A 12,280-nucleotide genomic window follows, 5' to 3' on the forward strand; every position below is an offset into this window, starting at 1 on the left:
GCCTTTTGATGGTGAAAGAAACTGTACTCATACTTCTGACATGTACATTATTTTTCAGTTTTGGGTAACCTTACCTTTTTTAACCTCTGGCAATTCAGCACTTACGTATCTGTGTACCATTCCAAGCTATTCATTGGACTTTAACTGCTTGAATTTCAATAAAAGACTGGAAAAATTGGGGTGTTCTAAAACCTTTGACCGGTAGTGTAAACAAACATGACTTCCTGCTGTCTGCCATTGCTGACTGCGCCTTTAATTCACTTTGGATAGAAATGTCAGCTTGAATAAATACAAAGGTAAATGAACGTGACCCCTGAAGTGTGACCTGTTTGAGCCTTTTCTATGCATCTATGTCATGCCACAGTCAGTGAAACCCTCAGACTATAATTATGGATGTCTGGGTGGTAGAATTTTCTATTTTCTTTTATGAGGGTTTTTTCACTATCTGAAGGTCAATTTGACCTTTCTGATCAGAGAGACAGTCATCATCTGACTTTGATCTGTCGTTTTTACTGTTTGATGATTCAGCACAACCTTTTGACATCTCTTTGAGCATCTTGTTTGGATATTGTTTATGAAAATAATATTATGTAACAATAGTAATTATAAGTAGATTTACATAGAGGTACATGATATGACCGCGGCAACTCCTTGTAAACATCGAGGCTTATGCGTGCATGTGTGTTCATGTGTGTGTGTATGAATGCATGTATTTGTGTCTGTCTGTACAAACTTGTGTGCACAGCTTCGGTCGCAGTGTGTATGTGTTATATGACCTAGCCTGCTGTTTTCCAAGAAAAGTAAAAAACAGAGTAAAGATGTTAATATAAGTGAGATGTTTCAGTGTTGGTAGCGAAATAAGTCTTATACTGTAGGAAATGAACACTGACAAAGTGGTCCATTCCCTAACCTACACTTTGTGTGAGTGAAGTATCAAATTGAATGTTTATGTTGTGTGACGTGTGTAATATAGGATAGGATGTTACTGTGCTAAGTCCTTTTCCAGGCACTCCATCCCTTTCCAAATTGATTCCAGGAGGACGAGGCGCTGTGTCTATCTGGACTTCGTCACCATGCGGAAGAGTCTCAGTGCTCTCACGGTGACCCCCACTGAGGTGAGAGGAGAACTCCTTGTCCATTAGTATATTCTCCACAATTGTTTTATGCTTGGCCGCCTCAGTCTTCCTGTATATACAGTAAAGTGCAGCTACACCTTAGTCAGGCTATTGGCAGGGGAACTAGGGCAGGAGTGGGACTGATGAGTCACAGCCCCACGACCACAGGAACAGACTGGCCACCCACGGGGCGGACAGCAGAGAGCGAAGAGAGGGACACAGAGAAGGCAAGCTACCCATCTGTTAACCCACTCGCAGGAAAGAAATGATTATCATGTTTTGTATATTCATTTGATGCTAAAATAACTTTTTGTGTAATTCCAGCACTAGGTTTTATTTTCTTATCATCATTAATGTCTCTGTCATGCGATGGTACGTTTCAGTAGGTACAGTTGCTCACTGGCATTGAATATTGAAAAGGAGCAGTGAGGGTTGCCATGGTAATCTCACTTGTCCTTGAGAGAGCTTCTGTGCAGTATCTGACAGCTTCCTCTGGTCCAAATGTTTTTTAGGATGATTCAAGGCTGACCTGGCTCAGTTGGACAGTTGTGTTTTTTTTTCATGGTTTGAATTGTAGAGAGGTTTTAATAATGCAGGTCTCATCCAGTAGCAAAAGAAGCATCTTCTGCTTTCCTTCTCTCACTTCCCTTCTTCTCTGTCTCTTGCTGTCATGATTTTCTGTAGATTCTGACCACTGGTTTACCATCTTTGTGTAGTCTAGCTTCACCAGACGTGATTGTCTTTTTACTGCGTATCAGGTTAAACTAAAGACATGATACATGATGACTTGCAATTATAGTGACACCTTGGCAAATGCTGAACATCAAACTATAAATATGCAGACATGTGTCACTATTAAAAAGAATAATAAATGAATAGTGCTGGCTGGCACAGATCTAAGTCAATGTCATTGCCCATGAATAATTTAAACTCCTCTGGCAAGCCATCATTTTCAAACATAAAAACCAAAGGGGTACGCTGAAGCTCTGAGAAACAAAGGGCACCATGGATACCAACACTGACAGTGATGTCACACTACAAACATTTCAAAGGCCAGTACTTTACACTAATGTACTCTGAGTAGTAAAGCATTGTTGTGCATTAAATGTGCTTTTTGTAGGTTCATTTCTTAATATTAAGTAGTGTAGACTTGCAGTGAAGAGGTATACTGTTGTGCAACTCTGAGAAAAGGGCAAGGTGATCGAAACTCCTCTGTTACATCTCACTAGTCTATCCCGTGACTGTAGCCTACTCATTTTATATTCTCTGTGTATCCTAGTTCCTCTAGGAATCCCAGTGTATATCAAGTGGCTGCACAGAAACTGACCGTTTCCTCTCCAGTATAGCAGGGAGTGCCCCCTGGTGTTCAAACAAACAAACAAAAAAACAAACAAACAAAAACAATCCACTCTGCCAGGAGGGTATTCCAAGTGTGGAAGTTTAACCAAGCCATTCTAAAACACTAAAATCTGTAGTTGAGCAAAGTTCAGCACTCAGCTCCTATGTCACTGAACCACATACTAGGAACACTTTTTTGGCAAGCATTTTGTTTGGTTAATATGTGGCTAATGTCAATGCCCAAGGTCACTTAATTAATGATTTTGTTCGGTCAAGACCAGCTAGAATATTTGGCCAGATCAATGTCTGAGACAGAGACATGGCCAGTCCAAGACAAGTCCCAGTCCAACACGAGGCCGCGACCATATAAAAGACCGGACTCAAGTACTACCATTTCTCGACTATTAATCAAGGTTTATACATTGATTTAGCAACATTTCTTTAGATACAAGTTTAATACAAAGTGGCAGGCTATACATGCATTTATTTTCTTTGTGCGTCTTTATGATTAGAGCACAATCTGATTTTGATTCACTGGGCAGTTGGGCACTGCCGTTGATACACTGGTGTGTATAATACATGGTTTAGTTTTTTTAATTTGCGTAATACTCTGTCCTGTAGTTTATACACAATGCGGTTAATACACAGCAAATTACTGTAAATCCCTGAATGGAAGCCATCAGCCTTTGCCCTAACACGCTGCCCTTCACAGGAGAGCAAAGACCTCTTGGGGGTGCACCCGGCTGGCAGCACTCTGGGAGTGGACCTGCGCAGGGGCCGTAGACGCCACTCGGGGACCCTGCAGCTGCCCCCGTTGTCATGGAGACTTGCAGAGAGGGCGCGCACCCCAGATGAGGACCCCGTGTCCAGGCCCTCCTCGTTGGTCTTCCCCATTCCCCCGCTCATCAACATCACGCCAGTGCCCAACGAGGGGTGAGTCAATCGCAAAGCACCTTCCTAATGCTCTCTGAAACTCGTCACATGTGTTGATGGCACGTGTTGGGGGTGCCACTCAGATACTGTATATAGAGTAGTGTAGACACAGAGTACATCAAGTGCATTCTATTTAACTTGTTAACATTGTTAACACATGCACATATACATGCACATATACATGCACACACACTGGCCACACACAAATCAGCTGATGGTGGGAGAACAGGACATATGGCTGGTTGTGTGTGTCCCAGTTTATCAGCACATTTCTTTTTACTTCCATAACACGGCTCATATGTTGTGATATTGTTGATTGAATCACTTTGGGAGTTGTTGTTTTTCCCTACATGTCTACATTACATTTCATATCTGAAGTTGTGTGGAAGAATGGATTCCTCTTTTATTATAGTTTTGATGTGTGTTTGTGTGTGTGCTCGTGTGTGCACGTGTCCGTATTCTTAAGACAAAGTTACATTGAGGATACTTTATGGTGTCATATTTCATGAGCAAGTGTCTTGACTGTCCCAGAGGGACAAAGAGACAGAGCGAGAGAGATGGAATGAATTTTGTTCTTTCTACACCCTCCCCAGATGCAATGCAGGCCAGAGGCCACGAAACAGACTCAGAGTTATTGAGTTCTTGCAGTAGAGTGAGAGAGGCATATACAGAATAAGGCACAGTATGTTAGTGAAATAAGGTCTATTATGGTATGGTATATAAGGTATGTTAGTGATTAGTGAAATTTGCTATTTGGGATATACATCAAGAAAGAGTGGGGAAGGGTGTGAAGCAGTGCAGTGATGCTTCTGTTATCCTTCTGTTACTGCTAAAGTGAATATGTCAGCTGAAGACATTAGACGAAAGCTCCTGGATATAGACGCTGCCTCTTTGTCTGAGCATGAACAAATACCAATACAACAGAGCCTTGGGATACATAAGGAACAGGCTGCACTGGATACTGTGGAATATACCAACCCAGAGAATCAGTCATCCCTTGTGAAAGTCTCACCCCAAAGTTCGCCGAGCCTGTTCCGCAAGCTGGTAGTGAAGAAGGCTCTCCGGCAACGCAGGCGTTTCACTGTTGCCCATACCTGGTAAGGCTGACGATAACTGTGTGTGTGAGGGGACTATGTAGTTTTAATAGTGCGTCACAATAGTGGTGCAGTTGCTGTCAAAGCTTGGCTACAACACATCACACCAATACTTTCACTTCACTGTTAAAAACGGTAATGTTAACGTCTATTTATGCTGCAACTGTAATTGTGGAGACAGACAATATTTTGCTAAATGTGTCAGTATTTGCATTAAGACAGAAAAAAAAGTTTTGGTGAAAGTGTGTTGATCTGCGACTGCTATCAGTGAATTATGATGTTAATATACTGGATGTTTTTCACACTGCAACGTGTGTAGGACCTACAAGAGATTAGTCGATAGTTCATGCTTTGCCATTCAGATCAGGAATGGTTAATTGTTCATTCAAGAGACTAATATTTCTCATGTTTTCACTCTGATGCATTCAGAGTGACCTAAAGAGAGAGAGGAGGGGTGATGAAGCCAGTTGGGCAGGGATTGAAGGTGGTATGGGATGAGAAAATGACAAAAAAGGTCAAATGGACAAAAGTGTCATGGCTTAGTATTGGGTGCGGTAGTTTTGGTTTGAATATTGTTTATATATTCACCTGGAGCCATGGTAATATAGCCACACAAAGGCATACTCAGAACATGCAAATGTTGCTCACCAAAGTTTTTTAATATTTGTTAAACTTTGACAATAATATCTGGACTTATTTTCTATATCAATGCACACATTTATGTTCATATGATTACAGTTATGGTTGTAATTTATACAACCCTCAATGGCATGTGTATGACAAAAGTGCTACTAGATTTCATTCTTAAGAAAACATAAATAAACATATCAACCCATGTGTTCATGAATTTGTACATATAATAGAATGGCAGGGACTGATTTCACCCGCCATGCACAAAGTTAACTCCACAGCTACGGCACTGGCCTCAGATCTGCTGTAGCCCAGCTGTTATTCTCAAAAGGACGCTTGAACCTTATTCATTCTCAGTTGATGGGACGGTAGATCAGTCTTTGACATTGAGTTTGCTTATAGATAATTATGGCGTTGGTCTCTATTCGGCTGGTCATCTGTTTGCCTGTGATTGGACCACCATTCGGTCTAGTTGCCTTTGGTCTTTCTACCCTTTGGCTTACATCCGTCTGATGCAACATGTGGAACTTCCCAACTCTCGGCTGCTCTTCCTTTTTCTTCATAAATTACTGCCATTCTGAAAGGCTTCAACTCTCAGAATAAGCCACTAGTGTAGAGTTCAGTTATGTCTTGCAACAGAAGCAACTATGATGACTTTAATGCAGAAACTTTCTCTTTCGATATGCGTACCAGCTCCTGTTAATTCCCCGCTGAGTGTGCTTGTGTGTTAACTACAAAGGCTTAATCACCTCTTGAAAGAGTGCTGTGACGTGAAAAGCGCGTTAGATCCAGTGCACAAGAGATGTAATGTGATAAGAGACTGTCAGAGAGAGAACGATAGCAAGGAAATGAGAGGGAGAGAGAGAGAAAGAGAGAGAGAGAGAGCGGTGGAGTGGAGTCCATTTTCCTTTAATCCACCCCAGATCTACTGGCTCTCTCTCTCTCTCTCTCTCTCTCTCTCTCTCTCTCTCTCTCTGTGACACTCGTCCCCTGAGCCCCTGTGCTGTGCGCTCTGTGTTGGCGTCGTTGGCATCAGTGCTGAGGGAGGAGGCTGGTGGCGGATACGCGTGCGGCCCAGCAGGCTCTCGGACTGACCGCCAGGGCGAACATGTTTAGGCTCTCCCCGCGCCGCCGCTCGCGGGGCCGGCCCCACTTTGACTTCAGTGAGGAGGTGGTCAGTGGAGCTGATCTACCTGCTCTCAGGTGAGCTGCTCTCCACTATCCGCCTCCCTCCTGCTCTTTCTTTTATTTAATTCTCTCTCTCTCTCTCTCTCTCTCTCTCTCTCTCTGTTTGTATTCCATACGGATTTCCAACTAGGGAAGGAGGGAAAACTTTTCATACGTGCAGTTGATTTTTGTCTCACGATCATAGAGAATTTCAGAATCCTACAATGACTGGAGCATTGTGGTCCAGGTTTTGTCTAGCTGGTCAGACTGTGTTGTAGTGTCATTAGTATTCCTGTAGCCTGACTTGTTGTGCTGTGAGGTGAGCATCACAGGTTCAGACCCGAGGCAAGTACAGTAAGAGTGTGTACATTTGCATCGCGCCATATTTTGTCTGCTCCATGTAAATGCAATGTGTTTGGGCATGCCTGTCTTTTAGCAGAATGCCAGCATTTTGTTTGCTGCATATTCAGAGAGGAATTACTTAGGTGTTGGGATATTGCTGTTAGTTCCATATAATTCTGCATGGATAATCCCTCCTGGCCAGATTAGTGGGGGGAAGTACCATAGAAAATGTAATTTGACTGAGAAGCCATAACCATGTTGGAATGTCTTAATCCACCTACCAAATTACATGGGATTAAAATCATGTTAGTGCAATGGCTGTTCTCATAGTGTGAATATGGTTGCATGTGTGCTGTAGGAACCAAAATGATTACTTGAGCATTGTGGTGGTTGGGTATAACATGTCAACCAAGATCAAATTGAGCTATCCAACAACTGACTCTGAGTGACTATTTAGACACCTGAGCTGTTTCAGTTAAATATATTTTTCAAAAATATTTTTTTCTGGCAAAGAACAGGTCATTGTTTGATCAGTTTTGATCAACATGTCAATCATGTTGATACTTTTTTCTGTAATTAATATCTCACACATACTGTAACTGTCTGGAAATATTTTAACTATTTTTTTGAATGTACTAAAAGCACTGCCAACTGTACACTGTTAATAGTATTATCATTATATCAGTGACTAGATGTGGTCCATGTAAGACCATTGTTGTGTCTCATTTAAAATCCAAGCAAAATGCACTGCAATCCCATGTTGTTAGTAACACATCACATTGATGGCCGTTTAGTGTCAGTAATGCTGCCAGCACGTGTTCCATCCCATGTTCGTTTGTCGACGCACTGTACCAACACTACACCTGTTTATTTAAATACATGGAATAGTATTTACAGAAGCATAGGCATTAATAATTATTAAATAAATGTTTAAATCCTGGACATTTGCGTTGCAGTTTTGACATAGAGAATGGGGCATCAGCCAGTGGCAGCCCTCTGGACCCCCAGGTGTCCCCTGGCTCTGGCCTCGTGCTGCACCCCAACATGGCCAGCCACGGCCAGCGCCGCGAGTCCTTCCTGTACCGCTCCGACAGCGACTATGACCTCTCGCCCAAGTCCATGTCCCGCAACTCCTCCATCGTGGGCGAGCTGTAAGTGACACACCTAAGTGCACACACACACACACACACACACACACACACACACACACACACACACACACACACACACACACACACACACACACACACACACACACACACACTCACACACACACACACACACACACACATCAAACCTCTCCACATTAAAACCTTGTGAAGTACAGATCGGTTAAAGAATGACCTATTGTAGTTACTCACACAACATGTCAGAGTTGTGTGTTGTCAGTGTACCATTTTGCGACTGCATTTGGTTATCAAATTACAGTATTTGCAAAGCTTTTTGCATTGTATCGTTTACCTTTCCCCCCGTGTTATATGCCCTGATTATCTTAACCAGTTTAGTGTGTCAGTTCTGGTCACTGTCAAGCCAATTTCCTTTTGTTTATTTTTCTCTTTTCTAGCCATGGGGAGGACCTGATAGTCACACCATTTGCTCAGGTGAGTGAGTTGTTTTTAAAATCATGCTAATGAGAAAGTTTAATGGTGAATTAGAAATGTGCAACCGGACATGTCACGCTCTGTTGTAGGTACTCGCCAGTCTTCGCACTGTAAGGAATAATGTCACCATCTTGACGAACGTCCCATCGAATAAGTAAGCACACAAAATGTTTTGTTACTGGGCTTTGTGTTTTCCCATGGAACGTTCACTATAACTGCCTGCAGACTGACAGAAAGAAGTGGTGTGTCTGGGAAAAATGATGAATTATTTTGTGTTTCATGTGTTCGCAATCAGGGGGCGCCAGCACCTCAGTGTTCACACACACTGGGTAATGCTTCTGCTGGGTAGGCGCTAGAGGGATCCGTCGAGACACCATACAATGTTAGCAGTACACGTTGAAGTATAATTTACGCTGCCCTCTCAAAAACACAAACAAACATAGATGTTCCCACATTTGAAACCCACGCTAGCTGATAGAAGCTAGCCTCCATTACAGGTGAATAGTTTTTAGAATTACAAATGATCTTTGCAACACACTCTTTATGATGGCTTTCTAGAGGACTCAGTAATGGTTTGCTTCATTAGTTTTCAGGCACGAGTTGCATGTTTTCATTGTGGATACTGGGGCCATGGAAGCGTCATCTAGCTCTGTACAAAGCATACTGTGGAAAAAGAATTACTGGAAATAATAATTTATGAATGTAATTGAGTGTTGTTTATGCAATATAAACATTTTAGTTCTGCCCTTGTGAGGTCATGAACTGTGAACGTAGGTTTGTATGTTAATCTAGGAGACATAGTGACTGTCAGTCAACCGAGTAATCGCGTCACGGAAGAGATAAAGTGATTTATGAATCAATGTTTTGATTATTTAACTGGCTGAATTCAAGCCAACTTAGGTGTTGTTGAATTCAGGTCAACTTCGTGGCCTGTCGGCTTTGCTTTTCAATGACTCATGGTTTTCATGGCCAGTCTTGCCCTGTTTGGAATCAGATATCTCTGTCTCCCGTACGGTTAAAAGGGAAAGTATGGGCATATTAGAAATCACTCAATCACAGTTATTTTATTATCACCCTGTGTTGATACAGTGAGACTGTTGCTATGCTGTGTTTGTGTGTGTGTGTGTGTGTGTGTGTGTGTGTGTGTGTGTGCATTGTGCATGTTTGTGGCAGGAGGGTGGTTGGACAGAGCGATGCAGTTATAAGTGGGGCATTTACTGGCATTTACTCTGAACAAATATGCATAATCAAACACCAGTGCCGGTCACTGCTAGAATGACCATGCATGCGAGTGCAAAAAGCTCTTCAGCGCTGACTGCACTGCTGGAAAATACGCAATCTGCGGCGAACACACCGAACATGTTTTTATCTGAGGTGTCACTTTTTCGGTTTTATTCTCATGTAGCTTATCACCATAACGCCTCTGTGGCTTAGGTGTTTATCAAGAACCACAAGACAGTTGACACATTGTGCTATGATGTACAGCAGCACCACGCATATGACTTGCACATTGGCTAATAAAGTTGTTTTTTTCTCCATTTGCCTTTTTAAGGAGGTCTCCAGTTAGTAGTCAGCCTGCTGCAACAAAATGCTGTCCTTCAGGTGAGTGTTCTCCTGAGCCATCACACACCCAGTCACTCACTCCTGCAAAGATGACAATATGAAATGGACGCCTTTTCTCTTCTACATTCTCTCCTTTGTTCATTCTCTATCTGATGTGTTTGTGATAGTGATGTGAAGGGCATCCATCTTTACACTTGAAAAAAACTTTTTACAAAAAGTGCTTTATTTTGGGGCATGATATTTTATGCTAAACCATCTTATAAGTTCTTAGCAATGTCTAGAATTGTTAGAATAGCCTTTTATAATAGCAGTGGTATTTATGGGTCCTCAAGTAGTTATAGTAGCTATATTCTGGTATGAGGAGGTTTAAATAAGGAGGAGATATGGTCATAACACAAGTTCTAGCTTCCGTCTGCCTGTGTCTGTCTATGTGTGTTTGCGTGTGTGTACAGTATGTGTGTGTGTGTGTGTAGATAAACTTTATGACAAAGTCTTACAAAAGCTTTCCACAAGAATGTCTGTGAGTAAATGTTTTTTTTGCGTGAGCGAGAATATGTGTGTTTATCAAATTCCACGTGCACATGCTGTGTGTGTGTGTGTGTGTGTGTGTGTGTGTGTGTGTGTGAGAGAGAGAGAGTGTCTGTTCAGTCACCACACAAGCGCAGGTGGAGGTAGGGGAGGAGGGGATGTTGTTTCGGTTCCTATTTCACGGCTGCACCCAGCCTCATTGACGTCAGTCACGGCCTACTCTCAGCTCCCTCAGCTTCCTGTCTGCGCAAATCAGCACACACTCACGTCCTGTGTAAGGAAAGAAAGCGAGAGCACACACACACACGCGCGCGCACACACATGCACACACACACACACACACACACACACGCACGCGCACACACATGCACACACACACACACACACACACACATGCACACACACACACACACACACACACACACACACACACACACACACACACACATACACACACACACACACACACACGCACACACACACACATACACAAGCACATATACACAAACGGTTTGACAGACTGAAAAAGCATATCAACACATGAGTTACTTAACATGAGTTAAGTATGAGGTACTTTAAGCGCTGTGCACATAATAGCATGCAGACATGTGCTATGTTTCACCCTCCTGCAGGGCACATTTGCAGCAGATTAGCTGCGTATGGACTGCACTGTAAAGGAGCAGCTTTACGGACGTCATAGCGCTGCCCTCTTTGGGCCACACATGCCCTTAGATGAGAGCTTGTGCACATACCATGCGTATGAAAAGTCCCCATGCTACCCTACACCAGCCCCCGTGCCTATGGCTTAAAAGAGGTGGAAACAGAGTCTATGGAGGACTACAGTCTCTCTCATGATGACAAGTTATGTTTGATATTGATGTTGTTTGCTGTGCTGTCGGTAGTAATGTCTTTGTTTTGACTCGTGCGTCAGAAGGCTCTCATACAGTACCGTTCTTATCTGCTTAGGTGGGGTTTGTGTGTTGCTGAGAGAAAATGTCATCCCTTTGTGAGTGTGTTATGCGGATACTGACTCAGTATGCAAGTATCCGTTCAAAGAAGCCTGATAAAAATGTTTGTGTGTGTGTGTGTTTAAGTGAGAGAGAGAGGGAGAGAGAGTTGATTGCAGTGAAAGAAATAAAATGCACATTCATACTACATTTGGAGCTGCAGTGGTGGGGTCTCCTAAAAGTGCAGCTGGCTTCTGGGAATCTGATTGGAAGGCGTGGGGAGGAAGTGGTGCGGGGCGCGACCCCATCTAGGCTGGACAGTGAGCGAGCAACGAGTGGGTCAATGCCTTGTTTTGGAGCACTTTGTGACCCATTCCTGAGGTTACCATTGAACTAAACGAGAGACAGAATATGGATATGAATATGGAAGTTGGTTTGAAACTCCTTACAAACATTGGCGCTTATTTGAAAGGCACCACACCTACATGCATGTGTGCAAAAGAACCCCTCCCTCCGTGCGTGCATACTTGTGATGCTGGCTGGCCATGCATACAGTGCTGTTTGTCGTGCGCTACAGACTTTGTACTATCGCTAGAGACGAGTGTGCATGTGCACAGTTGTGGTGCTGTCAGTGTAAAGCAAGCATGTGGGTGGGTTTGCATGCCTGCTGGCATGTGGCAACACTTACTGCGCTTTTCAGTCCGCAGAGCATGTGAATGGGTTTACACAGGGTCACGGGGGTGTGGGTGTGTGTGTGTTTGTGTGTTTGCTCACGTCTGCGGGTGGACTGTATCTATATACTGTGCGTGACTGTCGGCATGCTTACTCTGAAATATAGCACCTTCATGGCAAATGTGTTGGGTCAGCATTAGCCTTGGCCAGTGGAAAGGTGATGGGAACGCTGTTTATGCTCTCGACATGAAGGCACGGAGGTGCAGGAGGCCAAAACCTGACACATGCACGCACATACACACACACAAATACACACACACACACACACAAACATCCACGCACACATTCAC

At 43.2% G+C, this 12,280-nt stretch overlaps 1 protein-coding gene across 2 annotated transcripts in view; it reads left to right on the forward strand.

Annotated features, from left to right (window-relative positions):
- Positions 1-1,058: 1,058 nt before the first annotated feature.
- The window catches only part of pde4bb (phosphodiesterase 4B, cAMP-specific b), a 28,270-nt gene continuing 17,048 nt past the window's right edge, over positions 1,059-12,280 (forward strand). Inside the window, exons 1-6 of one of the 2 annotated variants that reach the window (XM_076295312.1) lie at positions 1,059-1,115; positions 3,166-3,386; positions 7,576-7,770; positions 8,184-8,220; positions 8,310-8,374; positions 9,773-9,822. In XM_076295312.1, coding sequence (XP_076151427.1) covers positions 1,074-1,115; positions 3,166-3,386; positions 7,576-7,770; positions 8,184-8,220; positions 8,310-8,374; positions 9,773-9,822 — 610 coding nt within the window. In that variant the 5' untranslated portion in view covers positions 1,059-1,073. Of the gene's footprint in view, positions 1,116-3,165; positions 3,387-6,203; positions 6,314-7,575; positions 7,771-8,183; positions 8,221-8,309; positions 8,375-9,772; positions 9,823-12,280 lie in introns of those variants that run through there. The other variant, XM_076295313.1, reaches the window with a different exon arrangement.

The sequence above is a fragment of the Alosa pseudoharengus genome, unplaced genomic scaffold (genome assembly GCF_046254945.1).
Source record: "Alosa pseudoharengus isolate Yale_2024_CS ecotype anadromous, Long Island Sound unplaced genomic scaffold, YU_APseudo_1.1 YU_APseudo_1.1_scf_2, whole genome shotgun sequence".
Classification (NCBI taxonomy): domain Eukaryota; kingdom Metazoa; phylum Chordata; class Actinopteri; order Clupeiformes; family Clupeidae; genus Alosa; species Alosa pseudoharengus.